At 34.5% G+C, this 26,221-nt stretch overlaps 4 protein-coding genes across 7 annotated transcripts; 3 read left to right on the forward strand and 1 right to left on the reverse strand.

The window, feature by feature from the left end:
* Positions 1 to 561: 561 nt before the first annotated feature.
* On the reverse strand, positions 562 to 5,310 carry LOC137835879 (uncharacterized). The gene is made up of 9 exons (XM_068644621.2): positions 4,956 to 5,310; positions 3,951 to 4,120; positions 3,594 to 3,655; positions 2,577 to 2,689; positions 2,394 to 2,496; positions 2,061 to 2,288; positions 1,752 to 1,970; positions 1,272 to 1,532; positions 562 to 1,119 (listed from the first exon to the last, which is right to left on the reverse strand). The coding sequence occupies exons 2-9, from the start codon at positions 4,054 to 4,056 to the stop codon at positions 811 to 813; spliced, it is 1,401 nt and encodes a 466-aa protein (XP_068500722.1). The 5' UTR covers positions 4,057 to 4,120; positions 4,956 to 5,310; the 3' UTR covers positions 562 to 810.
* A 1,487-nt stretch (positions 5,311 to 6,797) lies between these two features.
* LOC137835878 (eukaryotic translation initiation factor 2 subunit gamma) lies at positions 6,798 to 10,794 on the forward strand. The gene is made up of 9 exons (XM_068644620.2): positions 6,798 to 7,023; positions 7,860 to 8,029; positions 8,264 to 8,325; positions 8,594 to 8,706; positions 8,787 to 8,889; positions 8,995 to 9,222; positions 9,318 to 9,536; positions 9,768 to 10,028; positions 10,185 to 10,794. Exons 2-9 carry the CDS (start codon positions 7,924 to 7,926, stop codon positions 10,491 to 10,493), a joined length of 1,401 nt encoding a protein of 466 aa, XP_068500721.2. The 5' UTR covers positions 6,798 to 7,023; positions 7,860 to 7,923; the 3' UTR covers positions 10,494 to 10,794.
* Positions 10,795 to 13,312: 2,518 nt separating this feature from the next.
* LOC137835880 (IAA-amino acid hydrolase ILR1-like 4) lies at positions 13,313 to 17,400 on the forward strand. Its single transcript, XM_068644622.2, has 5 exons — positions 13,313 to 13,923; positions 14,199 to 14,324; positions 15,148 to 15,462; positions 16,086 to 16,214; positions 16,650 to 17,400. Exons 1-5 carry the CDS (start codon positions 13,567 to 13,569, stop codon positions 17,055 to 17,057), a joined length of 1,335 nt encoding a protein of 444 aa, XP_068500723.2. The 5' UTR covers positions 13,313 to 13,566; the 3' UTR covers positions 17,058 to 17,400.
* A 966-nt stretch (positions 17,401 to 18,366) lies between these two features.
* Positions 18,367 to 25,387, forward strand: LOC137835876 (RNA methyltransferase family protein). 4 transcript variants are annotated; one of them, XR_016521153.1, is made up of 12 exons: positions 18,402 to 18,878; positions 18,944 to 19,186; positions 19,285 to 19,461; positions 20,104 to 20,213; positions 20,602 to 20,710; positions 21,781 to 21,936; positions 22,053 to 22,168; positions 22,257 to 22,423; positions 22,824 to 22,954; positions 23,029 to 23,166; positions 23,782 to 23,861; positions 24,994 to 25,387. XR_016521153.1 is itself a non-coding variant. In XM_068644618.2 (11 exons), exons 1-10 carry the CDS (start codon positions 18,564 to 18,566, stop codon positions 23,134 to 23,136), a joined length of 1,632 nt encoding a protein of 543 aa, XP_068500719.2. In that variant the 5' UTR covers positions 18,367 to 18,563; the 3' UTR covers positions 23,137 to 23,166; positions 23,782 to 24,499. The 4 variants fall into 4 exon arrangements, 2 of the variants coding, with proteins under 2 accessions (XP_068500719.2, XP_090158850.1); XR_016521154.1 differs by lacking the exon at positions 24,994 to 25,387 and adding an exon at positions 23,983 to 24,113; XM_068644618.2 differs by lacking the exon at positions 24,994 to 25,387 and having other exon boundaries at positions 18,367 to 18,878; positions 23,782 to 24,499.
* The last annotated feature ends 834 nt before the right edge of the window (positions 25,388 to 26,221 follow it).

Genomic DNA, 26,221 nt, shown 5'->3' on the forward strand with positions numbered 1-26,221 from the left:
TGTATGATTTATTAAAGTATAGTCAAAATGAATTCAATCAAATTAAATGTGTTTAGAATTGCATTTGTAAAAACGATTTTGAATGGTAACTTCAGAATTTCCTTACAGAATTAACATAAAGACATTTCCCGCTATTACACTCCTCTTCCTACTAGATGTATTACACTACTAGTTCAATTTTTACACACTCACCACAAGCTTCGTACTTCACATACCAAAATGGTCTCTCGTCAATTTAAAGTTCATTTTGCTTCACTAACAAGAAACATGAATAGGCAATTGTTTGAGATTAATCCGACAGCCATTAACAAGTCCTTACTCAAAAACACATTGAAGCAAAAATACAAGAGAAATAATTCCATGCAGGGCTAGACATACAAAAATTCCATTAAAATATCTTATTAGATTTATCTAATATATTCATGGCATTGAGTATATTAGAGGTCATTCTTCTTACTACGCATATACCCTTATTCGTTCAAACTAAACTCCTTTAACTCCAAAACATGAGTTTGAAGTTAATTCTTCAATCTAAATTATAACATTTACTAAGAACATACATTTAAAGATGAATTTTGTGCTCCTGATAAGCACATCCCAGGACCAACAACTCATATTGAACTTTAATAAGTTACATGGGAAAAATAAAACAATAACGATGTGAAAACAAAAATAGACAACAATCAAAACGTTTTCTTCGCCACCTCACAAAAATGGTTCCCAACAACTGTCTCCCTTCCCACATATCTAAATTGTTCTAGGGTTTTTATAGACGCAGCGGGTGTTTCCTGTGGTTTGTCTTGTCTGCGTTCAACTGAACTGGGGAGCAGGAGGGACGTCAAGGGTGATTCCTGCTTGGATTTGGCCCCACCCAATAAGACGCCAATGCTTCTCAACACGTCGACTAAGTGCTATCTTCTCACCCTTGCTAGTGCAAACAGGGGATGTAAGTTGCAACTTTGCCAAGTCATTCCTCACAGCAATTACTCTAGCCCCCGTTGACATTGATCCTATGTTCAACATTAGCATCTCTGCTTTCGTCAGCTTCGATACCTTCCCCTGTCTCTCAGACCCTTTTGTTCGGACGCCAAGAAGCCGTCTAAGTAGGAAAAAGTTTACCTGCAAGACCAATACAGAATAAGGTTGAGAAGAAATGAATGTGTTACAAAGATCTGTCTCTGATTAACTCATCTTATGAATTACAAAACTCAAACATGATTGATAACTCATTACTGGTAGCAAGCACAAATGGATAATTAAGAATAACTTACCTCGAGTTCAACAAAAACCTCAGGTAGGGATCCAACCTCTCCTAGAACTTGACCTACCAACCTATCAGCACGTGTCAGCGTGGGATCCATTGTTGTCCCAACACCAATTAGGCCTCCAGGTACAGCAAATTGAAGCTCATTTTGTTCAGCATACAATGAAACTATTCTTGAGTATATTGGTGTGCATCGGATATTTCCACTCTCATCTTTAACAACAATCCCTGGTCGAACTTCAATGAATTGATTCACCTTCAAAACACCCTGTAAAGAAATATTGGTCAAGCTTCTTTTAAGCCACGCCACACAAATACCAGACAAGGTTTATTTCATTCCTTGATTTCGGCTTAGAAACAAAAATAGCAGGTATTAAACATTATATAAATTATGCATTCCAGACATCATCAGTGATTTTAATATCTTTAACTCATGACAACAGTGCAAATCAAGCTTGACTTACAGGAAATTGACCAAAAGACTTACCCTCAGAATGCTTCCACCAGCTACACCTCCTTTTATTTCATCAACCTCAAAACCAGGTTTATTGACATCAAATGACCGGATCACAATCATATTAGGTGGAGAAATAAAATTCCTCTCAGGGATTGGGATCTTCTTCACAATATACTCACACACAACATCAATATTATACTTTAACTGTGCTGAAATGGGTACTACTGGTGCACCATCAGCAACAGTTCCCTGGTAAGTCACAAAAAAAGGGGATAATTGCTATGTAGGTTATTGAAAGGAATCCACTTGTGTTAAAGAAATCTCTTAAAAGAAAATTACCTGTATAAACTTTGAAATTGCTTCATGCTGATTGATAGCAACATTTTCCTGAATCAAATCAACCTTGTTTTGAAGGATTATTATATGCTGTAGACGCATGATTTCCACAGCAGCCAAGTGCTCAGAGGTTTGTGGTTGTGGGCAGCTTTCATTAGCAGCTATTAGTAGTAAAGCTCCATCCATGATTGCTGCTCCATTAAGCATAGTAGCCATGAGAATATCATGTCCCTACAGAAATTGGTAATGTAAAAAGAATTATCACACTTGTGAAAACAAACTATGCATTATACATAAAAAGCAGCCCTAAATAATAATGCAAGTCCAGGACTTTACCGGACAATCCACAAATGAAACATGCCTCAGCAATTTCATCTTGCTGTTTTCAAACCCTGGCACATCACACATAGGGCTATCTTCTTTCCCACTTCCATAAGCCCTGAAAGAAAAAATTGATCAGCTCACCAAAAGTTAAAATAACCTGATATCATAATGGCAAATGTAAAAATATACACCCACTTGTAGCACATAGGCCTTGAACACCGTTCATCTTCACACTTGTATATTTTTGCATTTGCATAGCCAAGCTTGATTGTAATGTTACGCTCCAACTCATTTTTGAAACGCACAGTCTGCACAACATTCGTGGAAACAATAGGTCAACCGTTTAAATATCCAAAGATAAAGGAAATGTGTGTTAAGAATAAAATATGGTATGTTTATGTGTAATCCTGCTTTTTCAAACTGAAGATGAACAAAAAGGTAACAAATAAAATTGATCCAAATGCTGCCAAACAACCCCATAGCCTCTACATAGAGATAACCACTTCCTATAGGAAGGCTTCCATCAAACAGAATAAATCAAGATAACCCAAGTCAGGCTTCCATATACAAATAAAATTTATCCTTGACAAACTAAAATATAGATATTGAAACAAACCCACTAACCAGGTTTTACAAGCTGCAAGTACCCACGTACAAGTTAACTCAAATATAGAAATCATCAGCAATAAGGTGATGAGGAAATCACACTTGTGTTCATACTGAAAAAATTACATAAATAATGTATGCTTAAATGGATTCCTGATAAAAAAAATCATTCCTCCTGAACATCATGTTGCATGGATTGTATAAATCTATTATCCATATATAGTTACACACTAAGCTTCAACCCTACTACCCAACAAAAGCAGAGTATTAGGAAAAACCTAGGTCCCACATCAATTACAGATAGTGTCAAAATGCATTATATAAGTGGAGACAATCTTCACTTTATAAGCTGTTTTTATAGGATTGATTTAGAATTAAATCACTTTGTTAGATGACATCAGAGTCTATCGTAAATCCATTAAAAGGTCACTCACCGAGTTACACACGTACCAAGCCCAATAATGCTAGACATGAAGGAGTGTATTGAGAAAAACACAAGCCTCACATTGACTAAGGATATGAGGCAATCCTCACCATATAAACAACCGTTCAGTTAAGCCTAAATCACTTTGTAAGAAAGAGAAACATTCCAAGACAAAGGAATACCTGGACACCTGATATTGCTTTCACAACTGTTGACTTGCCATGTGCCACATGACCAATAGTGCCTATCAGGGTGCAATTAATTCAATACATCAATATCAACCATCAAGATGGAAAATAAGCTTACACAATTTAAGTTGTACTCTTTACTTTTTCATGTGGCATCATTGTAAAGATTTCTACACTGCCAACAAATTAGAAATCACCGTGTATGACTTTTAAAATATTCTTTTACAAAAGTCAACAGTTTTAACATACATGGCATGCTATGATTGGAGAATAATATTAAAAACTTTTACATCATCAGTGCATTTTAATTACATTCTACGTGCTAAATCACAAAATGTGAGAAAATATTACCAATATTAATAGTAGCTTGCCGAGATATGACTTCTGGAGAAAGTGGATGCAACTTTGTCACATCCAACTTACTCAAGTCTTGTTCCATCAAACCCTTCCGCGACATTTTGACAAGCTTCCAATGGGATCTTAAGTGGTGAAATCAATTTATGACTTGAGAACTAAACTATCTGCATGCATATATAATACGAGACAACAAAAACCAGTATCAGAATCTACAATTTATTTTCTTTTTATCAAAGTATGTATATAATATGTTGGACAGAATCTCTATAATGTCATATCCTACCACAACCCCTCATCAGGTAAAAATATGTATGCTACACGCAGATTCATTATTTTCTCAACAAATAAAATTATATATTTAAAGTGTGTCAAAAAATAATATTGTTCTACAATTGTTGGCATAATTTTCTAATATAACAAAATGGTGCAGAGAAACCCCTTCAGATTTGTGGCATTCATGAATAGGTTATTCAACTTTAAGATCAGGAGCAAAGCCGCACAAGTATAGCTTTCAACATAAAAAATCTTTTCTGCAAGAAACATGAGTAGATTGCCGATTGAAAAACTTAAGCTTGATAAATGAGTGTAAAGGTTAATTTACTAAAACAAAAATTTATAAACACTATATGTTATAAAGACCAATTGCTTCGTTAATAATATTGATACCATCATTTCCTCACAGAGTATCAAAATCCCAAAAAATTAGAGGCATAATTAGCCCTAACAATAGAACAATAAGCATAGAGCACTCCTCTAGACACATACACCGATAAACATGAAAAAAGAGAGCAAAATATAGTATTTGACATGGATATCAAACTCCCGTGTTAACTCGTAAACTTTACGTTCCCACACCCATTGCCCGAGTTGACTCGGAAGCAAACTCATTTATGGGGTAGGCGAGTTTGCAAGCGAGTTGGCGAGTCCAGAGGGGCTTTCTTTTTAACCCAAAACGACGCCATTGATTGTCGTTTCTTGTGCGGAAATAAAAAAACTCACCGCGATTAGTTTCGTTCTTCACTTCCACCTCGCCGATTAGGGTTCGCTGCTCTGGTCTCTATTCGCCGTGCCGTGTCGTTCTTTTCTCCGGCCACGCCAAACTTATCGTCGTTTGGCTGCGTGGTGGTGCGTCGTGCTATGTTCTGTCGTCGTGCTCTCCGGTCGCGGTTCTCTCTGCTCGCCGCCGTTCTCTCTGCTCGCCGCCGTTCTCTCCGCTGGCGGTTGCAGTGCTCTCCACTCGCAGTTCTTCTCTGCTCGCGTAATAAACTTGTGTCAATTTTAATTTCTCTGGCATTGGTGTTTTGCAATTTCAGAAAATTTAATAATTAAATAATATGTTTTTTATTTTGTAATTGAAAATTGAAATCAGGGAGCAATTAAATATATAAAAGAGCAAAATAAATTTGTATTTCAAATTTTAAAAATCAAATTAATAATTGATTCAATATTTGTTTGATGATTATATAGCGATTAAATTGAATGATATTTTAATTTGAATCGTATAACTATTTTAATTGTTTAATTAAATCAGTTAATTATTCAAACTTTAACCTACATCTAAGATTTTTTTTGTTAATTAATAAAAAATTAATAATTGAATTGTGTAATTAAAAAATCATGTAGAATAGTACATAATTGAATTGTGTAATTAAAAATTTCTCCTAATAATTTTTTATTTTTTCACGGAAATTAAACATATCTGATTTTGAAAAAAATTAATGTAATAATATTCATTGAATTAACTCACTTTCTAGTAATAACTTTTAAAAAAATAAAATAAAAAGTGGAACTGATTTTTTATTTGTTCGTCCAGTTAAATATCTACAAATTTTGTGTCTGCAGTGTGACATTTTGCTAATGAAATCCCTAAAACGAATCAACGTTCACGTTACATCGTATTAACATAATAATCTACGTAACATTAATAATCTGAAATCTAAAAATATAAAATTAATTTAAAAAAATTAAAATTGACTTTAACATAAATTAAAACTGTCTATTCTATAAGGTATATTTTTTTTTTACAAATTAGATTAATTTTAGTTTATAAAAGAATTTTTTTTTCTATTCAAAATGTTTTAAATAAGAGGCACCTACTTAAGCTGTATGTAGAGTCTATCTAGGAAATTAATTAAAAACAAAGTGATGAATTCAATTCCAACACTTGGTGCGAAAAAAAAAACATTTTCAAATAATAATTATAATATTAAAAACTATATTTTATATTTTTAAATTAACAAAAGTGACATTGTAATTATTATGTAAAATATAAATATTAAGTATTATATGTTAATAGGAATTTAATATTATATTTCTTATAAAGTGATATAATATATGATTATATTTATACTATCATTTAAATAAAAGTAATTGAAAATGTAAATTTTAATATAATATTTTAAAAGCATTGAGTTTCCGAATTTCAACATATACAATAAAGGTGTTTCTAACTGCATCCTAACAAATGCATTTCATTATTTTTTTTAAAAGACTATTTTACACCTTTTAAAAACTATTTTCAAATTATTTTTTGGAATATTTTTGAAAGATACTTTTTAGAACAAATTCTATGAAAATTCTCAATTTATTATTTTGGAAATTAAAAAATATATATTTTAGAATGATTTTTTGATTTTCTATTCTCGAAACACACTTTGGTTACGCAAGACATCTTTAGTTTATGAAATTTCTATTATTGAATCACTCAAATTTATTAAAGATAATTCTGGTATTTCAAACAATTTGAGGGTGCAGGAAGAAAATTTAGGGTTGTAGGAAGAAATATCCTACAATAAAAAGTTGCAGCCCACATTGAAAGTCCAAAACAATTTCTAAGCCCAAGACCCAATGGCTCACGTGTTTCTGAACGTCAAGGAAAACCTAGCCACCCTCGTCAAGCTCGAATCAGAGAGAACCGCGAACAGAAAGCACCACGACAGAACAGAGCACGACGCACCACCACGCAGCGACGCGTGACCGGAGAAGAGAACAATAGGGTGCGGCGAATAGATATCAGACCAGTGAACCCTAATCCGCGAGGTGGAGGAGAAAAACGAACCTAATCGCGGTGAGTTTTTATATTTACGCACAAGAAACGACGATCAAGGGCGTCGTTTTGGGTTTACAAGAAAGACCCTCTGGACTCGCCAACTCGATTGCAAGCTCGCGAGTTTGGTCCAGCTCACCTAGTTCATAGCGAGCCTACCGATCCTGCTCCAAAAACGAGTTTGCTTCCGAGTCGACTCGGGCAATGGGTTTGGGAACGTAAACTCGAACTCGTTTACGAGTTAACTGGCGAGTTTGATAACCATGTCAAATACTATTTTTTGCTGTGCTTTTCATGTTTATCGGTGTATGTGTCATGAGAGGAGTGCTCTATGCTTATTACTATCGTTAGGGCTAATTATGCCTCTGATTGAATACTATTACTTATGCAATTGGTGTTTATAACATACATTGTGTATAAATTTTTTGTTTTAGTAAATTAACCTTTACATTCACTATCCAGCTTTAAGTTTTTTCAATCAGCAATCTACTCATGTTTCTTGCAAAAAAAAAAAAAAATTATGTAGAAAAGCTATAATTGCGGGGCTTTGCTCCTGAACTTAAAGTTGGAAAATCTATTCATAAATGCCGCAAATCTGAAGGGGTTTCTGTGCACCATTTTGTTATATTAGAAAATTATGCGAACAATCGTAGAACAGTATTATTTTGGATTTCATTTTATTTGCTGAGAAAATAATGAATCTGCGTGTAGCATACATATTTTGCCTGATGAGGGGTTATTGTAGGATGTGACATTAGAGAATTAGATTCTGTCCTATATACATACTTTGAGAAAAAGAAAAGAAATTATAGATTCTTATACTGGTTTTTTGTGTCCCGTGTTATATATGCTTGCAGATAGTTTACTTGTCAAGTCATAAATTAGTTTCAACACTTAAGATCCCATTGGAAGCTTGCCAAAATGTCGCGGAAGGGTTTGATGGAACAAGACCTGAGTAAGTTGGATGTGGCAAAGCTGCATCCACTTTCTCCAGAAGTCATATCTCGGCAAGCTACTATTAATATTGGTAATATTTCCTCACATTTTGGGGTTTAGCACTTATAATGTAATTAAAATGCACTGATGGTGTAAAAGTTTTTAATATTATTGTCCAATCATAGCATGCCGTGTATGTTAAAAACTGTTGACTTTTATAAAAAATTATTTTAAAGTCATACACGGTAATTTGTAATTTGTTGGAAGTGTAGAAATCTCTACACTGATGCCACATGGACTGATGTATTGAATTGCATCCTGATAGGCACTATTGGTCATGTGGCACATGGCAAGTCAACAGTTGTGAAAGCAATTTCAGGTGTCCAGGTATTTTTTTGTCTGAATGTATCTCTTACTTACAAAGTGATTTAGGCTTAACTGAACAGTATAAAACTAATTTATATGGTGAGGATTGCCGCCATATCTTTCTTCAATATGAGAATTGACTTTTTCTCAATACACTCTTTCATGTCTAGCATTGTGTGGCTTGGTACGCATATAACATGGAGAGTGACCCTTTTAATGGATTTAGGATAGACTCTGATGTCATCTAACAAAGTGATTTAAATCTATTGTTTCAACGAATGTTGTGCAGACTGTGCGTTTCAAAAATGAGTTGGAGCGTAACATTACAATCAAGCTTGGCTATGCAAATGCAAAAATATACAAGTGTGAAGATGAACGGTGTTCAAGGCCTATGTGCTACAAGTGGGTGTATATTTTTACATTTGCCATTATGATATCAGGTTATTTTAACTTTTGGTGAGCTGATCAATTTTTTCTTTCAGGGCTTATGGAAGTGGGAAAGAAGATAGCCCTCTGTGTGATGTGCCAGGGTTTGAAAACAGCAAGATGAAATTGCTGAGGCATGTTTCATTTGTGGATTGTCCGGTAAAGTCCTGTACTTGCATTATTATTTAGGGCTGCTTTTTATGTATAATGCATAGTTTGTTTTCACTAGTGTGATAATTCTTTTTACATTACCAATTTCTGTAGGGACATGATATTCTCATGGCTACTATGCTTAATGGAGCAGCAATCATGGATGGAGCTTTACTACTAATAGCTGCTAATGAAAGCTGCCCACAACCACAAACCTCTGAGCACTTGGCTGCTGTGGAAATCATGCGTCTACAGCATATAATAATCCTTCAGAACAAGGTTGATTTGATTCAGGAAAATGTTGCTATCAATCAGCATGAAGCAATTTCAAAGTTTATACAGGTAAGTTTCTTTTAAGAGATTTCTTTAACACAAGTGGATTCCTTTCAATAACCTACACTACATGGCAATTATCCCCTTTTTTTGTGACTTACCAGGGAACTGTTGCTGATGGTGCACCAGTAGTACCCATTTCAGCACAGTTAAAGTATAATATTGATGTTGTGTGTGAGTATATTGTGAAGAAGATCCCAATCCCTGAGAGGAATTTTATTTCTCCACCTAATATGATTGTGATCCGGTCATTTGATGTCAATAAACCTGGTTTTGAGGTTGATGAAATAAAAGGAGGTGTAGCTGGTGGAAGCATTCTGAGGGTAAGTCTTTTGGTCAATTTCCTGTAAGTCAAGCTTGATTTGCACTGTTGTCATGAGTTAAAGATATTAAAATCACTGATGATGTCTGGAATGCATAATTTATATAATGTTTAATACATGCTATTTTTGTTTCTAAACCGAAACCAAGGAATGAAATAAACCTTGTCTGGTATTTGTGTGGCATGGCTTAAAAGACCAAGGTAGACTCGCTTGACCGATATTTCTTTACAGGGTGTTTTGAAGGTGAATCAATTCATTGAAGTTAGACCTGGGATTGTTGTTAAAGATGAGAGTGGAAATATCCGGTGCACACCAATATACTCAAGAATAGTTTCATTGTATGCTGAACAAAATGAGCTTCAATTTGCTGTACCTGGAGGCCTAATTGGTGTTGGGACAACAATGGATCCCACGCTGACACGTGCTGATAGGTTGGTAGGTCAAGTTCTAGGAGAGGTTGGATCCCTACCTGAGGTTTTTGTTGAACTTGAGGTAAGCTATTCTTAATTATCCATTTGTGCTTGCTGCCAGTAATGAGTTATCAATCATGTTTGAGTTTTGTAATTCATAAGATGAGTTAATCAGAGACAGATCTGTGTAACACCCACCTTCATTTCTTCTCAACCTTATTCTCTATTGGTCTTGCAGGTAAACTTTTTCCTGCTTAGACGACTTCTTGGCGTCCGAACAAAAGGGTCTGAGAGACAGGGGAAGGTATCGAAGCTGGCTAAAGGAGAGATGCTAATGTTGAACATAGGATCAATGTCAACGGGGGCTAGAGTAATTGCTGTGAGGAATGACTTGGCAAAGTTGCAACTTACATCCCCTGTGTGCACTAGCAAGGGTGAGAAGATAGCACTTAGTCGACGTGTTGAGAAGCATTGGCGTCTTATTGGGTGGGGTCAAATCCAAGCAGGAATCACCCTTGACGTCCCTCCTGCTCCCCAGTTCAGTTGAACGCAGACAAGACCAACCACAGGAAACGCCTTGTGCGGCTATAAAAACCCTAGAACAATTTAGATATGTGGGAAGGGAGACAGTTGTTGGGAACCATTTTTGTGAGGTGGCGAAGAAAACGTTTTGATTGTTGTCTATTTTTGTTTTCACATCGTTATTGTTTTATTTTTCCCATGTAACTTATTAAAGTTCAATATGAGTTGTTGGTCCTGGGATGTGCTTATTAGGAGCACAAAATTCATCTTTAAATGTATGTTCTTAGTAAATGTTATTATTTAAAGGAGTTTTTAGTTTGAACGAATAAGGGTATATGCGTAGTAATTTTTAATGACGAGATATTAGATAAATCTAGTAAGATATTTTAATTGGAATTTTTTATGTCTACCTCTGAATGGAATTATTTCTTGTGTTTTTCTCCATTGTGTCTTGAGTAAGGACCTTTTAATGATTGTCGAATTAATCTCAAACAATTGCGTATTCATGTTTTTTGTTAGTGAAACAAAATGAACTTTAAACTGACGAGTCCCTTTTTGGTATGTGTATTATGAAACTTGTGGTTTGTGTCTTTTCCTAATTATGATTGTCAGGTATATAAAAAACTGCTCTGTTAAGTTGTCTCTAGTGGAGGGCATCTGCATGAGTTGGGGATTAAAAGGAAATGCAGTGAAGAGGATAATCTCGACTGTGTTTTAGAAGATGCTAGAATGAAAGAAACTCAAGTCCGAAAAGATTGAAACCTGAAGGACACAGAGTGTTGATGCAATGGATCATAACTCTTAGTTAGCTGATCATATAATGCATCACACCCGCGTGAAAGATGCAATTCGAACCAGTATTTTGTCCAAGAAATGGAGAGCACTCTGTTATTCTTTTTCCGTTTTGATATTTGATGAACCGAAATTTGCTGCAGAAATTGGAAATGTGTATGCAGTATTATGGAGTTGATGTTCAGACATTATGTATCCCATCTCTACTTAATCACCAAGCAAAAATACAGACATGGAAATTGGTGGTGTGCACTTGACCCACTTCGACTTATTACAAGATACCAATCATCAACATCAAAGGACTAGATCTCCATGTTGGCTTCAATAATAATAAGAGCTGTTGATAATGTGCCACTTCCTTATCTGCAATTGCGCAAAATTCCCTTGGTTCAGCACTTCATTCAAAATATAAAGTGCTCAGGTTTGAAGCATTTGCAAGTTTCAAATCTATCTAAACTCAAAAGGGTTGAAATCCACCACTGCCATCAACTGAAGAATGTTGACATCAATGCATAGAATTTGGAAAGCAAAGAAACACATGGTGTCATAAAATTGAAGAGTTTTTTTGAAGATTAAAACACTTGAATTAGTTTGTTTGAGGGTAACGACGAAGTGTTGAACACGATGATGATGCATAAATTACGCAAATTGATTGCTGGGTTTACGATTTGGAAGAGACAGCCAGAAAGAAAAAAAATGAGAATCTAAGGAAATGAACAAACATATTTTGGATGAACAAACAATACTTTTAAAAATCTTTGATACATTTAAAAGATTTTATTTTAAAAAAAGTTATAGACTATAAAATTATACATACAAATGTATATATAACGATATAAATAATGTTAAGTCAAAACCATCCCAAACATATTTTGGAATATCTTTTGAAATATGATTACATGAAATGATAATTTCGAAATACTACTAAAAATTATTATAAATTATGAAAAGAGAATTATTTAAATAATTTGGGTTAAGTTTTTCAGAAAAACACGAAATATATAATTCAAAACAATATTTTTACTGTTTTAAGTATGCTAAAAAAAAGAAAAGCGCCGGAAATTCCTAAAGAAGGATGGAAGCAAAATATTTCAAATTATTATCTTTTCATGATTTGGTTAGTTACTCAAGTATTTTTTAATTTAAAATATTTTTATTATATTAATTAACATATTTATTTTATTAATTACGTCAACACTGAACTAATTAATGATAAAAAATATAAAAATAACTATAAAGACATAAAAGCAAAATAGATTATAAAAATTAAACATATTCTCTTTTCTTTAACTACAACACTATTTACTTCATCAAAATAAAGTGCTTAACCTAATTAATTGATAATGCAAACTCATATTTTTCTGCATCTTAAAAATGACAGCCATGGTAACAGTTTGATACTTTCAGATTTTATACTGTGATATTACATATTTTCATATTCTAATTTGCTTTCAAATTAATTAATATTTGTTTGTATTTGGAGTATATAAAATTAATATATATCATGAAAAAAGGGAAAGTGTGATGTGAATAAATGCAAATTGTCACGTGCTATTGATGTGATACACACACCAACCTTGATTGGACGTTACAGGGCGCATGTTCAAATTCACACGTTTTTTATTTTCTATATTATTTTTTTATTTCACTATCATACAATACCACCGTCCATATCATATATTTTAATATTTTTTTATCTTAAGTTTTTTTAAATATTTTCTTTAAATAATTATAGAAAAATTAATAATACTGGGGCTAGACATGAAATTTCAAATTCAATATTTTTATAAAGTCATTTTTTTTAATTGACAATCATTTCAGAGAACCACTAAATTAATCTCAAACATAAATACTTTTAAATTTAATGCACACCTTTTTTTTCTTTTAGAACAAGTTTATATATTTTATTAATTTCTTTATCCAAAATGTCACAAAGAAGATAAATGGTAAACGACATTTGTCAAACGTAGATGAGTGAGATTGTCAAAATAAATATAAAAACAAGTGAAGGTTAAAATTATAAATTTAATTTTTCTTAAACAATAGTGGATTGAGAATGAAAAAACACATTAATTGTAATTCCATGATTTTTTTAATTCTACTATAAATGTTGCAATAAAATGAAGTAATTAAAAAAAAGAGGAAAAACCAAAATTCTATAAAAATGGCAAAACTAAAAATGTTGTCAGTCATGTGTAAAACAATAAGAACAACAACTGCATAGTTTGGTGAGTTGAGTGTTTTTTTTTGTTGGTTGTTCTTCTTCACTGCTCTTTCACAGACCCACCTCTAAGTTCAAAGTAGCCATGGTTTTTTTCTTCAATAGGGTCAACTTTTTCATCTTTTTTCATCTCCTTGTTGCAACATCCATCTTCCCAGAATCCTCCTTCAGCTCAAATGCAATCTCCACCACCAAGTTCCTAGATTTAGCCAAGGATCCTCGGCTTTTTGATTGGATGGTGGGTATCAGAAGGAAGATTCACGAGAACCCAGAGCTGGGTTATGAGGAATTTGAGACCAGTGAGCTCATAAGAGTTGAATTGGACAAATTGGGCATCTCATATAAATACCCAGTTGCAGTCACTGGTGTTATTGGCTTCATAGGGACTGGATTCTTTCCTTTTGTTGCATTAAGAGCTGATATGGATGCTCTTCCTATGCAGGTCTACATGATTTCTATATATATATATATATATTATTTTTTTTTTCCCTTCTTGTCATTTATTCTTACCATGTTCTTCTAATTGTATAAAGTTTCTAGCTTTTCAATTACTACTACTTCTGTTATGAAATCCATCCATTTGAGTTTGATTTATTAATCAATTTTTTTCATTATTAATACTCCAACATTTTTCCAATTTATGGGCTGTATTTCGAATTGCTACACTTTTGGTGTATATTTCGTTGATTTATTTATTTTTACTTTCTTCAACCTTAGGAAATGGTGGAGTGGGAGCACAAGAGTAAAGTACCTGGAAAGATGCATGCTTGTGGTCATGATGCTCATGTCGCCATGCTTCTTGGTGCGGCAAAGATCCTCAAAGAGCATGAAAATGAGATTCAAGTATGGTTTTTCACTCTTTTTTTTTTTGTGTGTGGGGGGATACTTATAGTTTATACACAGACAAGGCGTTGATCTACTAATATTTTAAATGTTTTGAGTGGGGAGACTTACTCTGCTTCCAGTTTTACCATCTTGTCAAGAATATGAGACATGGCTCCTCTAAATGATTGGTTATCCTTAAAGAGAAAAGCAAAACATTTCAAGCCTTAATGAAAAATTGATAGAAATTTTTTTCAAAATATGAATAAGTAAACAATTAAATTGGATTGGTTGGATAGTACCACAAAAATACAGTACTAACTCCCATTTCTTTTTTATTGAATAGTTATGATTTGTTATGCACGTATTCCAAGTAACTTCCTGTTTGAAATACCGACAGTTGTTTGAGATTCCTTACTTTTTCATCCAAGATTGTGACTCTTCTGATTGTTATGTGCTTTTGCTGTTTACAATTTTTCTGCCTTTCTTTTATTGTAATCCTGTCAAAGTCAAACATGACATCTGTTTCTGACATTGCCAAATTGTTGGCAATTATGATTTCTCATTATGCCAACTAACTATGTAACGAACTTTCGATACTCTTTATCACCTGGTATGCAACTTCAGTATTAAAAACATTATACATCTGTGCAATTCAATCGAAAACATGTCTAGAAGAATGCTGGAAAAGAAATGGAAAAGGAAAAAGGCTGGTCTTTGTACCATCTACTATTCCAAGAAAGACAAAAACTTGAACTTACTACTTTCTTTTCTCAGTCCTTTTGTTTTATTGTTTTAGTTCTTTTATGAATAATTGACAGCATTCCTTACTTTGTCTCCACAGGGAACTGTTGTTCTTGTTTTTCAACCAGCCGAAGAAGGAGGTGCAGGGGCTAAGAAAATTTTAGATGCTGGAGTCTTGGAAAATATCTCTGCCATATTTGGTTTGCATATTACACCTACCTTTCCTATTGGTGAAGTTGGCTATAGGGCAGGTCCTATATTTGCGGGAAGTGGCTTCTTTGAAGCAACAATAAATGGCAGGGGAGGTCATGCAGCTATCCCTCAGCACTCTATAGACCCAATATTGGCAGCTTCCAATGTGATTGTTAGCTTACAGCATATTGTATCTCGTGAGGCCAATCCTCTGGACTCTCAGGTAAACTTCATTCATTTCCATTTGGCCCTTCCTACCATTCATACTCATCTATTATTAGTTTATCCTTACCTTGTTATCCAAGAGTTTTCAGTCTGTACCATATTGACTAATACTTCCAAAAAATGTTGTATATTCTCACATACACTATGTGTGGGCATGTGAAAGAACCAAGGAAGCTGGAGAGTATAAGCCGAGCCTTAGCTTCAAACCAATATCATTAGCAATTCTTAGTTTCCCTTGTTTTCTTTCACTCACTCTTTTTTTGTTATCTACACATTATTTGGAAGTTTGGAAGTATTAGTCTCTCCTTTTTGTCTCTTAATATCAGAATTCAGACCTTATGCTTTTTATCTTTATATGAAGCATTAAAAGCTTTGTGTATTTGTGGGTTTTTGACAAAGATATGCTATCAGAAAACAGCGGTTCTGACAACTTATGCAATATTTAGTTGGAGGCTCTCTGCTTTGCCTACTCTAGTTGCTACATATATATATTGAAAATGTACTACAGTATTATTTGCTTAAATGTTTATTGAATATAATGAAAGCCTTGTTTCCAGAAATAATTCATTGGCCATGGAGACAATACTCCGTGTCTTCCTAACACAAAGAATATCCCCACAGGTTGTGACTGTAGGAAAATTTCAAGGAGGTGGTGCTTTCAATGTTATTCCAGACTCTGTCACAATTGGTGGCACTTTCCGAGCTTTTTCAAGAGAAAGCTTCATGCAGCTGAGACGTCGGATTGAGCAGGTTTGTAGTGAAGAATAAATTCATTTGTACATTTCAAGTGAAACTGGTGACATTTTTTCTATTTGATGCAATTAACATGCATGGAATTCGGATTTGGTTCCCTGAGTTTTTTCATATTATGGGTCATGGTGGGGACACAGATGCTGTGTTTGACAAAATTTGATGGGCCTTTTGCAAGGTCTCTGCTTTTGTCTGTCCTCATGTGAACTTGTTTGGTGAAAAAGTTGCATTCAGGAAACTAAATTCTTGTTTTTTTAATCTCCACTGTGCAAGCAGATTCATAAAATTAATGCAAGGTAAAGAGAGTCAAAATTTGTAGGCCTTTTCTCTTCTATTGTCAAACTCATTTAGCCTTTGTTGCAACCAAGAAATGATTTTACCCTTGTAGTTTTCACTGCAATTCTACTAGGAGCTAAGGCTGATTCATCTATGTAGGTTATCATTGGGCAAGCTGCTGTGCAGAGATGCAATGCAACGGTCAACTTTCTTGACGAAGAGAAACCTTTCTTCCCCCCTACAGTGAACAATGGTGACTTGCATGAGTTCTTTAAAAGTGTTGCTGGGAGTTTAATTGGCGCTGACAAAGTTAAGGACTTGCAACCATTGATGGGATCTGAGGACTTTGCATTCTATCAAGAGGTTTTCCCAGGATACTTCTTCCTCCTTGGAATGGAGGATGCCTCAGTTGAGCGTCTTGAGTTACCACACTCTCCATATTACAAAATCAATGAAGATGCACTTCCTTATGGAGCTGCACTTCATGCATCATTAGCAACAAGGTATCTTCTCAAATTAAATCAAGACTTACCAGTAGTGGAGGGGAAGCATCATGATGAATTATAGCACAGTTCCTTGCAAGCCATGTTGGGTTGTTTACTGGTGCAATCATGAGGTACTACTGGGGCATTGGTTTCACAATCCATTGCTGTAAATGTATGCTATTCAAATCAAAATAATTCCATAGTGCTTCCACATTGTAATCTTTGAGCTTGCTGATCTAGGGGGTATATCAAATTTGATAGAACAGGCAACTTTTGATTTTGATATTTTCTACAATTTCAAAGTCATTAAACTATGATCAAGCTCTACTAAGTTGAAATAGAATGGACAATGAACTGTATTTCCTATTCAAGAATTTCTTTTCATGTAGTTCCTATTTGCTAAAAGATGAGAAGTATTTATGGTGTAGTTTGTAAATATCCTCAGGTCAAGTTTTAGCTCAGCGATAGCAAATTTAAAATTAGATTTTTACTTTTCAGTTGAATTAACATTTCAGTCAATGTATGGCTGCAAAAATATTTGTAACTGCCCTTGTGTTCAAGTAAACTTTATATCCAATGAGGACGTGCACAAGTTCCAAGAACAGACAAGCATGTAGGCGTTGTATAAAGGACAAGAGGTAAAAAAAAAATGAGAGTCGATTACCCTTCGGTGAGAGGAGAGGCCAAGATATGAAGACCAAAATGGCCCTTAAAGTGATTTTGATATAAAAGTGTACATGATAATGATAAGAATATCGTCTTCCAATACTGATATTTAAGGACATTAATCCCGTATCATCCAAATAATACTGATATTTAAGGACATTAATTCCGTATCACCCAAATAAAGAGATACTGAATAACCCAAATAAAGAGATACTGAATAATTAATTTTTATTATTGAAGTAAGCTAATATCAAAACTCTACATAGAAAATAGGAGATTTTTTACTACTGATGTTTTGTCTGTATATATTAGTGAACACAGAAGCATAAGATAGATTGCACAAAAAGTTATAATTAGATTTTAATTGAAAAAAAACTAATTTATGTTATTAATAAATATAGGCTTATAAAATAAAGTTTGTATTTAGTTATATAATATGAAATGTGTTTATCCATAATTGATTGGCATGTCCATCATATTTTTATCACATTGTCAACTCAAACTAAATAAATTATTACTAAAATAGATTATAAATGAATTTGATAATATACTAAAAATTAAACTTTAAACTTAAAATCGATTGATTTATAACATAAGTCTTAATCTATATATTAATAATAATAATAAAAAAAGCAAATTTTACAAGATCCGGTTGAAAACTTTCGTTTTTTTTTTTTATTTTAAAATCTAAAACAAATATATAGAAATTTTCAGGAGTTTACTTTCTCACAAAAGTGATTTTTTGTGGGAAAAAAAGGACACTGTTAAGAAGTGCAGGTCTATCTACAACAGCGTTATGTTGGCAATCCCTCTAACTCCAACCCTGTTGATGATATAGTTAATAACGTCTCCGCCGCGAAACTCCACATTCCGTTCAACACTCTCTGCTCGGTGCAGCGTTAAAGGTGGAACCAGCGGCAAAATGGCGAGCATTTCATACTTCACCAACACTCTGCCACTGCACATTCGAAGGTTTCGACCTTCTGGCTATTCTTCTTCTCTCTGTACTCTCTCTTCTTCTCTCGCAGAGGACGTTGACCCCAAACCCATTCCCAAACCTAATTCCTACTTCCCGAAGCGTGGCCAAACCCTTGAACTCGTTTGCGAGTCTCTCGCCTTCAAAGGCAAGGGCCTCTGCAAGATCCCCGAAACCGGTTTCGTTGTCCTATGCGACCGCGCCCTTCCCGGCGAACACTTCATTGGCCGCGTCACTCGGAAAAAGGGAAATTACGCCGAGGTAGGTGCCTCTTCTCTCTTCTGTTTTATTTTTATTCATTTTCCGATTTAATTAACAGAACACAGGTAACTAAGGTGAAGACCATAACTCCTCCACGTGACATTGTTGATGCTCCTTGTGTCTACTCTCCTTATTGTGGAGGCTGCAAGACGCAAAACTTGTCCTACGAGGCTCAGCTCCGAGCCAAGGAGGAACAGGTCCGTGACTTGTTGATTCACGTGGGAAGGTTTTCGCGCGAACTGGTTCAATTGCACGGCATTATGAAGCCAATTGTACCTTGTGATATTCAGTTTCATTATAGGAATAAGGTTGGTGCTGTTGTTTGTGCTTCTTCTTTTTTAACCAGATATCGGCTCCGGGTGAGTAAATGATTTGTGTAGTGTGTTTTACATGGTTGTGCATGCAGATGGAATTCTCCTTTGGTCCCCAAAGATGGTTGCCTAGGGAATCACTGCATGAACGACGTGTTGATGATGCTGGTAATGAAAATGAGAATTTTGCGCTGGGATTGCATGCTCCGGGTTTTTTTGATAAAATTCTAAATGTTGACAAGTGCTTATTGCAATCTCATCCTGCTAATAAGGTATGCAGTGTTATGCTTTTTTACGATTGCAAGCTTGTATAGTGTGTATGCAGTTCTGTGTTTTTAGTATATTTTGAACCGGAAAGGTTGTCACGGAGCCAGTCTAATGCTGTTCTTTTATCTAGATTTGACGTCTCTAAAAGTTAAAATCTTATAACCAAAATAGGTAACAAAAATCCGAGTTCAGGGAACCATATTTATAGTAGAAATAGAAATTTGCTTTGCTTACAAAAGCCTGAGCCACTAAGACAAAACTATTCTTGATCATTATGATAATTATAACCCATGAGAAAGATAGATGTGTATATATGTGTTGGATGGGGTGCTTTATAGTTATCAGCCATTTGAAGCTTTTGATTATCATGAGCTCTTTGACGGAGATGTACACCTAACTGAAGGGGCCTTGCCTGAAAATAGATACCAAGAAGCACTGACATTATGATAATTTCCATTGTCTTGTTTCACTGCCTTGTGGTTCCTTTCTTGTCTTTACTTTTGCAGCTTTATCCATTGCAGTGGTTACGCAAGATATAAATTGTTGTCTGTTTTATGACTATGATCTACCTTATTTACTTGATTGGCTAAATCTTGGAATCTTATTTGATTAGGGAAAGTACACCTTTTTTCGGTTTTTCTGAGTAGGTGCTTGCAGCTATCCAAGAATGTTGGAGAGATCCACAACTTGGTTTTTCTCCATATAATGTTCATTCACACATGGGATTTCTTAAGCACTTGATGCTGAGAACAGGAAGGTATATAAGTTACATCTTGTGATCCCTCACTTAAATGTTTTAGATACATATGGATACTGTAGTTGTGACTATACACTAGTGTGACAGGTCAAACATTGCATTGGACCTGGGTACAAACTATTAACAAATTTTCTAAAAACTAGTCCATGGGTATGTATGAACAGATTTGTTGGAAATAGCAATTTATTTCTGTTTGCAGCAAACTGAACAACTTGGTAGCAGAATTTGGTATTCTGCATTGCCAGGCGTATACTTAAGAGTTAAAGATTGTTTTTAGTTATTATTGCACATAAATTACACTTGTCCTTGTACCTTCCATAGATTCTTATATCTTTGAATGTGAATGATACCTTTTTTTATCATTATTATTTTATGATTTTTGTTCCAGTGATGTAACGACTGGTCAGCCTGAAGTTATGGTCAACTTTGTGACCTCTTCCTACAAGCCAGAGCTGTTGAAGTACCTTGTTGATAAAGTTTCTGCATTTCCTGAAGTGGTTGGTACTGAAGTTTTTTAATTTTTTTTCTTATGAATGTTCTTCTTCCTTAACTATCCAAACTCTTCAAATATGTAATGTAAATAATTTTTGTTTGTGTTGAAGATAGTACTTCTACTTATCAACTTAAGCTTTTTGCAATAGTTGGTCTTGACATGGTAAGCCTGGTCTAGAGTTTGATCTGTGCTACTGCTTGCATTTTTTATGATGGAGTTTATGAGTACAAGGTAAAATGGGCTTTGTGCATTCTCCATGCTTCAAGCCTATATAACATGAGGGGTTGTCTAAATTACATAAACCCATATAGTGGTTCAACCTAACAACTTAAGCTTTCAGGGAAGGTGGTGGTCCTTACCAATTATTGTTAATTTGATATTATCCCTACTTGCTAGCTTAATTTTTAGTGGCATATCCAGGGAGTAGACCCTGTAACTATATAGTACTATATTGGGGAGGGGGTGACACTTAAACCTGCTTTGAAAGAAGCAACAAAAGGGGGATGCGGAAGAAATCTCTTTAACTTAATTTTTAAAATTGTTGTTTACAACTATAAAGCTGTTTTTGTTGTATCTAGAACGGTCATAGGCTGTACTCCTTTTCACTGATTTGTACCTTTCTCAGCCTCAGACAGATATATATTGCATCAATTGGGCACCTCACTCTCACTGTTTTTCTCCAGAAGTATCAACTATATTCATTAACATTTAAGTTGCATAGGTAAACTTCTGGATATTTTTGACAAGCTTAATTTTATAACACATCCTTCATTCAAGAGTCTTTTGAGCTTAAAGCATGAAAAATTAATCCACTTGGTTAAATGTCATAAAGGTTTTGTTACAGTTTCATGAACCAACTAACCCAAAAAGGTTAAGCTGTTTTGGTGAAGGCATATGAATGGTTTTTAAATTACATCTCTAGCAGTTCACAATGCAATTTTAGTCAATATTTTAAAGGCACTAGTCATATAGATTTTTTTTGGGAAATTGTCACACGAAGACCTTGTTTACTTGATTCCAAATTTATTTATTGCTTTTAATACCATTAAAGCTTCTTCTCTACATGAATGCTAGGTAAGTGTCATGAATAATGTAAATACTTCTGTTGGTAACACATCTGTTGGAGAGGAAGAATACACTTTGTATGGGAAATCTAACATCAGAGAGACCTTAAGAGGGCTTACATTCCAAATATCAGCAAACTCTTTCTTTCAAACAAACACTTATCAGGTTTGCAATAAGCTCAAAAAAATTTGGCATTCTCTTTATCTGGTCCCATATTTTATTTCTTAAATTTAGCCATGGTCATCTGTCAAGAAAATAATCTTTTTTGTTTTCCTTTCTAGGCTGAGGTTTTATACAAGCTTATAGAAGATTGCGCAGGTGTCAAGGGTGATGGCTCAGAAATTGTTCTTGACTTGTTTTGTGGAACAGGCACCATAGGTCTAACGCTTGCAAGAAGGTAACCTTTTGTCTTCATCTGGTGTTTATTATTTTAGGATAAAATGGGAAACAATGAGATTAATTTTTGGTCTTCCAATCTTTAACAGAGTAAGACATGTTTATGGCTATGAAGTAGTTCCTCAAGCCATCACAGATGCTTGTCTTAATGCCAAGATAAATGGCATACAAAATGCAACATTTATCCAGGGAGATCTCAATAAAATTGATGACAATTTTGGGAAGAATTTTCCTAAACCTGATATCGTCATTTCAGGTTTCGATGCTCTTTCCAAGTTTCTTTATTCCTACTCTTTCTTTCGCTTGTGCTGCTGAAAGCTAATTACTTGAATATAGTCTTAATCAGAAGTACATATGGAGATATCCTTCTACTTATTGGATTTGCCAGTTATTCACCGTGTTTTTCCAATTAATTTAATTTCATTAAATCATTGTACTGATTTGTTTACGATTGAGGGGAACTTGCTTCAATTGACATTTTGTATGGAGGGAGATGTGCTGATTTATACTGGTATTTTTAAATGCCTGAGTCAAGACTTCAATACACAGGCTGAAATTTTTCTTCTGACAGACTTGAAATTACAATTGACAAGATTGACTGTGTTTTTGTGTGATACCAATGCATTGCACTTCTCACATTTGTAAACAAAATGCAGATCCCAATCGTCCAGGCATGCACATGAAGTTGATCAAATTCCTGCTAAATCTTAAGGCACCTCGCATAGTGTATGTGTCATGTAATCCTGCCACATGTGCACGTGATCTTGATTTTCTTTGTCATGATGTGGTATGTGTCATTTTATTTTATGTTCTTGTGCTTTTTGAGATTCAATTATTTGAGCTGTTGAAGGTTTTGTGTAGGCAGAACAGAATATAAAAGGATGTTACAAACTGATAAGCTTACAGCCAGTTGACATGTTCCCACACACACCTCATATTGAGTGTGTTTGCCTTCTGGAGCTTCAGTAATCTGTGATCAATTAAAACTTCCATTTCAAGGTTGGGCACTATTTTATTTTCTCTGCTACATTTGGGACTATTTGGGAGTTTGTATATTGGACTCTGAAGAACTTTTAGTGATTTTTTTGAAATATCTAAATCATTAATTCTTATGGTCTACATTTGGTAAAAGGCTTACTAATAAGCCTATACATGATTTGTTGTCAAATATAGATGCCATTTGTAATTACTATTTCTTAATGAAAATGACTGTAAATTTTAAAATTCAATGGATGACTGGACTCTTGATTTATGTTGCTCTGCCTGTATTAACTGAGTTGCATCCATGGGCTCATGGCTATAAGAAACTGCTATAAAAATTAGCAATCTCATATTATCTACTTCTATTCAGCATACAGTATGATTACCCTGCTCGTGAGACTTTATTAAATGGCTGCAGCTAACTATCAATGCAGTCAAGTTATAGGTTATCTCAGTAACATTGCCTGTTACTGAATTTTCACAATGCGTTATGGGCCACAGATAGTATAGTATGACTTGAAGTTTTGAGTTATGGACAATCCGTACTAATTAAAATTCTTTTTCTGTATAGTTGTACTGTTGTTTGTTTGCTTATTTGCTCCTTTATTTATCTGTTTCTTGCATGACTTTCAGGGAATTACAAGCTTAATACAACATACAAATCAAGGTTTGATCTTCAAGACAATGGAAAACTCGTACATTTACGGTGCAAGGTGTGACACTAATGCTTTGCCGACCGAAAATTCCTTTTGAATGGTTGTAGCATTGGAAAACATGCATGGACTACACTGTTGCAACCCTACAAAAGTTTCTCATACATTAGTATTTATGCAGAGGTTCCAAAAGATTGGATTCATGCTTAGCAGCATCCAAATGTGGATTACCATTGAGTGTTGATCCCACTTCATATAATGGGACAAGTCCATCATGAGATTGATCATATGCTACACTTGTCAGATCCTTGCATAGTTGAGGTGGAAGTACAAGTCCATCTTGAAACATTAGATGTTTAACAGGATGCGTAAACAGTATTCACTGGGTGTATAAATAGATCAAATTGTTTTTTTAACTTCATATCTAGGAAGAAGACTATGTGCTATTGTTGTGGCTGTATAAGGAAAGAAGGTGGTATTGATTGGGATTTGCTTTCAAGTAATTTTGATTGGTGTATTTGTTGTACTTTACTAGTCCTGTGAAATCGGGGGTGGGGAGAGTGGTATTGGAAGAAGTTATCAAGAGAGAGATCTTGGTGAATAATGTCTTTGAGGATTTAGCCTTAAACCAAAATCAATGGCATTGTGTAATTCATGAAGCTTACCTTACCTTGTGGGATAAAACTTTCGTATTTGTACCCTAGGTCTGTTTTTCTGTGGGATGATAGGGTATCTGTTCAGACTGAAAGCAGGCAATAAATCTTGCTGCAATGAACATAATTTTGTACGCTAAACAAGACTTGTATCTTTCGCAATACTCCCCCTATTATAGAATGTAGCTTTAATGAAGATAAATGACTCAAATATTTAAAGACAGGCCAAGACTGGGGTCTCTATATTCTTAAAAAAACAAATATAAATTTATCAGAGAAAATGGTTATAGATATTACTGAAATGTTTCCATTTTTGTATTCACCCATGAATTTGAATTCTTGATTTAGAACTGAGGCAGAGATTTGATTGCCTGTGGCTTATGGTCATTGTGTTCTGGACTGCTGATGATGGCCAAAATGTTGCCACAGCAAACAAAGGAATTCTTGTTGTACTTGTCTGTAATTTATTGTGTTTTAACAATTGGCGATAAATTGCAATCTATCTTGACATTACTTGATTTGTCTGGCCGGTATTTCAGATGAAACTTCGGTACAACATGGTGGTGAAACTGAAGGCCCCACTGACAGGAACAGAAACACGAACAATGGTAATTTATTCAAACAACCATGGCTTTAAATGCTGTGAGACACGATATTGTTTTCTCCCGTGACATACTCATGACAATAATTTTAAAGTACGGACAATTGTCCAGCTTGGTTTAAAAGTTACAGATATTATATGACTACAACAAAAGGATATTGGCATTAATGGTATGCATGACCATTGACCCAAAGAGAGTACCTGAACATAATTTATTATTTTTAACTGCAGTAGAAGTCTTTAAGAGCTATATTACTATTTTTGCACAAAACCCCAAAAGACTGATCCCTTGAAAATAAATGAGAGCGACGAGACTTAGGTCATTTGAGCCTAATTTGTGTGATTTTCCTTAATGTTGTCTCCACAATGACAGATTTGGATTTGTTTTCCCTTCTTTAAGCACGTCAAGCGTGGCATGCAACCGTGATTAAAAACATATAGTATGTATATCTTTTTATAAAATAGCAAAAACATATTTGATCTCATCTTTCTCTCTCTTTGAATAAGATGCTGTAAAATAAAGAAAAAATAGAGTTGAAGTAAACTTTATCTTGTAAAAACTAAGATGATTGGTAGGTTGTTTAAGGTGGAGATAAAAGTTGGTGTGATATTGAAAAGGGTTGGTGGAGATGTGAGGATGAGTATATTCGAGGAAAGATGATGATGATGAGGTTTTGTATGTATTTATTGGAATGTAGTGGTGTAGGGGAGTGTATGCAGTAAAAGTTAGGTATTGTAGAATGATGGTAACAGTAATGAAGAATGAAGAATGACATTGTTTGAAGTTGAAGGAGGAAAGAAGAGAAAAGGAGAGGGATGATTGTGTGGGCCTGGAGTGGTGTGCACGTGGGGCTCAACATCATCATCTTCCCCCATTGTAGGGTCATTCCTTTTATTTGGTTGTTCAGCTAAGGCCATTGAATGTGACAAACTCCTTCTATGTGCATGCATGCCATTTCACTCACTACCATCAAAACAATGGGAGAGAAGCTTTTTTACGACCACGACAAGTCATGGTTGGTGTTAATCCTTTCTTTCAACCATCAACCATCCTCATCACATGCCCTTCCCTTTTCCTATCTCATCTTTGGCCGACATCTTTCTTTCATTTTTGCACTATGACCTAATCAATCATATATATAATACATTCAAGTATAGTTTCTGTG

This window comes from Phaseolus vulgaris, chromosome 5, assembly GCF_051622355.1.
Source record: "Phaseolus vulgaris cultivar YP4 chromosome 5, ASM5162235v1, whole genome shotgun sequence".
In the NCBI taxonomy this organism is placed as follows: domain Eukaryota; kingdom Viridiplantae; phylum Streptophyta; class Magnoliopsida; order Fabales; family Fabaceae; genus Phaseolus; species Phaseolus vulgaris.

What these genes read in the sequence shown, in the direction of transcription:
- LOC137835879 (XM_068644621.2), bottom strand. Translation starts at nt 4,056, where the DNA reads ATGTCGCGGAAGGGTTTGATGGAACAAGACTTGAGTAAGTTGGATGTG. An exon ending in GCAAGCTACTATTAATATTG is followed by an intron (nt 3,656 to 3,950) that starts GTAATATTTTCT and finishes GCACCCTGATAG; the next exon opens with GCACTATTGGTCATGTGGCA. An exon ending in CAATTTCAAAGTTTATACAG is followed by an intron (nt 1,971 to 2,060) that starts GTAATTTTCTTT and finishes GTGACTTACCAG; the next exon opens with GGAACTGTTGCTGATGGTGC.
- LOC137835878 (XM_068644620.2), top strand. Translation starts at nt 7,924, where the DNA reads ATGTCGCGGAAGGGTTTGATGGAACAAGACCTGAGTAAGTTGGATGTG. An exon ending in TTTCATTTGTGGATTGTCCG is followed by an intron (nt 8,890 to 8,994) that starts GTAAAGTCCTGT and finishes CAATTTCTGTAG; the next exon opens with GGACATGATATTCTCATGGC. An exon ending in CTGGTGGAAGCATTCTGAGG is followed by an intron (nt 9,537 to 9,767) that starts GTAAGTCTTTTG and finishes ATTTCTTTACAG; the next exon opens with GGTGTTTTGAAGGTGAATCA.
- LOC137835880 (XM_068644622.2), top strand. Translation starts at nt 13,567, where the DNA reads ATGGTTTTTTTCTTCAATAGGGTCAACTTTTTCATCTTTTTTCATCTC. An exon ending in TGGATGCTCTTCCTATGCAG is followed by an intron (nt 13,924 to 14,198) that starts GTCTACATGATT and finishes CTTCAACCTTAG; the next exon opens with GAAATGGTGGAGTGGGAGCA. An exon ending in TGAGACGTCGGATTGAGCAG is followed by an intron (nt 16,215 to 16,649) that starts GTTTGTAGTGAA and finishes TCATCTATGTAG; the next exon opens with GTTATCATTGGGCAAGCTGC.
- LOC137835876 (XM_068644618.2), top strand. Translation starts at nt 18,564, where the DNA reads ATGGCGAGCATTTCATACTTCACCAACACTCTGCCACTGCACATTCGA. An exon ending in TTGATGCTGAGAACAGGAAG is followed by an intron (nt 20,214 to 20,601) that starts GTATATAAGTTA and finishes TTTTTGTTCCAG; the next exon opens with TGATGTAACGACTGGTCAGC. An exon ending in ATTTTCTTTGTCATGATGTG is followed by an intron (nt 22,955 to 23,028) that starts GTATGTGTCATT and finishes GGTTTTGTGTAG; the next exon opens with GCAGAACAGAATATAAAAGG.